This window comes from Nicotiana tomentosiformis, chromosome 12, assembly GCF_000390325.3.
Source record: "Nicotiana tomentosiformis chromosome 12, ASM39032v3, whole genome shotgun sequence".
NCBI classification, from domain to species: domain Eukaryota; kingdom Viridiplantae; phylum Streptophyta; class Magnoliopsida; order Solanales; family Solanaceae; genus Nicotiana; species Nicotiana tomentosiformis.
Genome location: NC_090823.1, coordinates 37,341,036 through 37,344,723, shown reverse-complemented (window position 1 = coordinate 37,344,723; position 3,688 = coordinate 37,341,036). Strand labels below are relative to the sequence as shown.

General features: G+C 43.5%; 1 protein-coding gene across 1 annotated transcript; it reads left to right on the top strand.

Moving 5' to 3' along the window:
- The first annotated feature begins 303 nt into the window (after positions 1-303).
- On the top strand, positions 304-1,257 carry LOC138902491 (uncharacterized). Its single transcript, XM_070190362.1, has 2 exons — positions 304-754; positions 1,007-1,257. The coding sequence occupies exons 1-2, from the start codon at positions 304-306 to the stop codon at positions 1,255-1,257; spliced, it is 702 nt and encodes a 233-aa protein (XP_070046463.1).
- The last annotated feature ends 2,431 nt before the right edge of the window (positions 1,258-3,688 follow it).

The window sequence follows — 3,688 nt, the reverse complement described above, 5'->3', positions numbered from 1 at the left end:
CAGAGATCAAATGTTGCACCCACTTCTTCTAGCCAACAAGGGGATTCTAGTGGTTCCAGGTTGAACATGTTTCTTCAGTAGGATCCTTCGGTGTTCACAGGTGCTAATCCCGAGGAGGACCCACAAGACTTCATTGATGAGATGCATAAGACTCTCTGAGTTATGCGCGCTACTGAGATAAAGGGAGTGGAGTTGGCCGCCTACCGCCTAAAAGGGGTGGCCTATTCTTGGTTTGAGTTGTGGGAGGACTCTTGTGAGGAGGGGATCCCTCCTGCGAGGTGGAGTGAGTTTGCTGATGCTTTCATGGACCATTTCTTGCCGGCCGAGACTAGGACATCCCGTGCCACAGAGTTTGAGAACCTTAAACAAGGTAGTGAGAGTGCGTTGGAGTATCACATAGAGTTCGTGCGTCTGTCTAAATATGCCATTCTCATGTTGCCTGCTATGGAGGCTAGAGTGCGCCAGTTTGTGCAGGGCCTTAGCCCCTTGGTTATCAATGAGGCCGCTACAATTGCCTTGAATTTGGATATGAACTTTGGGAAGATGGTAGCATTTGCTCAACCTACAAAGAACTGTAAGTTGAAGAACAGAATGGAACGAGAGGGTACCAGCAAGGCCCGGTCCGCGGGCAACTTTGGGGAGTCATTTGGTTGGGGAAGATCAGCTTTTAGGAGAGGGTCATCAGGGCCATCCCAGTCTTTTGCTCAGTCTTCAGCCAATGCACCGCCAGCAGGGCCCATTCAGCAACAGGGGAGTCATTTCAGGCCCAATCAGGGCAGCAGGGGACCCCACCAGCAGGGCCAATCAGGAGGGAGATTCCAGCAGCAGCGGAGACCCCCATGCCCCAGGTGTGGGAAGATGCACTTGGGGATCTGCTACATGGACCTACCTATATGTTACGGGTGCGAATTGAGGGGTCATATTCATAGGGAGTGTCATTCATCCTGCCAGGGTGCGGGCAGGGGCAGAGCACAACCATCTAGTTCTTCGGTTGCTACATCTTCAGTACCCCCTCTAGCTCGAGGTACTCCAACACCAGCAGGGCGTGGTGTAGCTAGGGGTGGTGCGCAGAGTTCAGGAGGATCCAACCATTTCTATGATATGAGCAGTCGCCAGAGTGCAGAGGCTTCTCCAGATGTTGTCACAAGCATATTGACTTTCCAATCACATCATGTATATGCTCTTATTGATCCCGGTTCCACCTTGTCCTATGTTACCCCTTATGTTGCTATGGAATTTGGGATAGAACTGGAATAACTTCCTGAGCCGTTCTCTGTATCTACTCCGATTGGCAAGTCTATTATGACCGCACAGGTTTATAGGGGTTGTGTTGTCACGGTACGTGGTCGGGACACCGTGGCCGATCTCATTGATATGGGGATGGTCGATATTGATGTAATTATGGGAATGGATTGGCTTTATTTATTTTTTGCCAAGCTCGATTGCCGAACTAGGACTGTGAGGTTTGAATTTCCAAATGAGCCAGTTGTTTAGTGGAATAGGGATAATGTAATGCCAAAAGGTAGGTTTATTTCTTACCTTAAGGCCACGAAGATGATTAATAAGGGGTGTATCTATCATTTGGTCTGGGTTACAGACACCGATGATGAGGCGCCTACACTAGAGTCTGTGCCAGTTTGTGAATGAATTTCTAGAGGTCTTTCCTGATGAGCTCCCTAGGATTCCTCCAGATAGGGAAATTGATTTTAGGATTGATGTAATGCCAGGCATGCAGCCTATATCTATTCCGCCCTACAGGATGGCACCAGCAGAATTGAAGGAGCTAAAGGAACAATTGAAGGATTTGTTAGAGAAGGGTTTCATCCGACCGAGTGTGTCACCATGGGGAGCACTGGTTCTCTTTGTGAGGAAGAAAGATGGATCAGTGAGGATGTATATTGACTAATGGCATATCAACAAAATCACAATAAAAAATAAGCACCCATTACCAAGAATAGATGATTTGTTTGATCAGTTACAGAGTGCTAGATCCTTCTCCAAAATTGATTTACGATCCGGGTACCACCAATTGAAGATCAGGGAGCAGGATATTCCGAAAACAGTTTCAGGACCTGGTATAGGCACTTTGAATTTTTAGTAATGTCTTTTGGGATAACAAAAGCCCCGGCGGATTTCATGGATCTTATGAATCGGGTTTTCAAGCCTTTTCTCGATTCCTTTGTCATAGTATTCATTGACGATATTCTTGTGTATTCATGAGGTCGAGAGTGTCACGACCCAAATCGATGGGCCGTGATGGGCACCCGGTACCTTACTCAACCGAGTACTAACGTAACGTATCTTTCTTATTACTTCATCATATACACGTGACATACGGGCCTAATAGGCCAATATGATTATTTAAAAATTCAAAACATAGGACGACAAGGCCGTACAATCTTTCACATACACGACATTTATCTACAAGTCTCTAAGAGCACATAATTATCATAAAGTTCGGAACAGAGCCCCGCCATACCAAACCATACACATCTAAATCATACTGACCAAACAAGCAACTCCGGAACAAATGGAGTACACCAATATCTTCTGTTGAGCTGATCGCCTATTTGGAGGACTCTCAACCTGTCTATCGAGACCTGCGGGCATAAAACGCAGCATCCCCGGGCAAAAGGAACGTCAGTACAAATAATGTACCGAGTATGTAAGGAATGAAAACCAGTAAATAATAGGCACGAGAGAAACATGGAGTAAAAGACTCGACATGTACGACTGCATAGATCTGTGAATCATTTTACTTTTTTATAACATCATACATATACGTATAAATATCATACCATGCATAGGTATATGTGTTCATAACATCATCAAGCCTTTGAGGGCATCCCATCATATCATTTCGTCCATTGTGGGCAAATCATCAACGTATACCAGCTGATCAGGTGGTGGTGCGTGTATAACGCCGTAACATTTCTCCATATCCCATATACATATAATGTACATATATACGCGTATATAGCGCCATCTGGTCATGGGTCAATGTACATGTATAAATGCATGAAATGAATAAGAAATACGTTAATAAGATTTTCTCGAAATGTCATAAAAGTAATATGCCTGTCGGATAAATTTTATCAAATACGTATTTTTCTGAGACCCATGAACAGAAGATATAATAATAATTCACATGGGGAATCAAGAATATAGACACCCCTAATATTTCTATGAATAGTAATTTATGGAAATTGTGCATTTGCGCGTTTCGTTCGTGTCGTATATATCATGCCAAAAGAAAGAAGTGATAGCCTTAACATACCTGAACCGATTTTCTTGACAATCCCTTTAACACCCGTTGATTGCGACGACACATAACGGTGGATCAAAGTAGGAAAAAACCTATAATCTTCTTGAGAAAGATTGTACCCGTACTCTCTTAGAATTGCAAAACCTTACGTTGCTAATGTGCTAATGATTTTCGTTGGAATTGTTTGATTGCAAGGCATTTTGCTATTCTTTCATCTCTTATTTAAGTTCAGGTCTTGCCGAATGGTCAATTGTACCTAGTATCATTTGTTCTTCCTTCAAATCGTTGAAAAACACATCCAACTAATCATCTTCATGAAGATACCTTTACCAAATTTGCCTCTAAAACATTTCATATCCCTTTCAGTACACAAGAAAGCCTCTTAGGTCTTTTAGTTACAACTTTGAGAGACAGAGAGGTTCC

Coding starts and splice junctions, on each gene's coding strand:
- LOC138902491 (XM_070190362.1), top strand. CDS start 304: ATGGACCATTTCTTGCCGGCCGAGACTAGGACATCCCGTGCCACAGAG. Junction 755..1,006: donor GCCCATTCAGCAACAGGGGA/GTCATTTCAGGC, acceptor CTACATCTTCAG/TACCCCCTCTAGCTCGAGGT.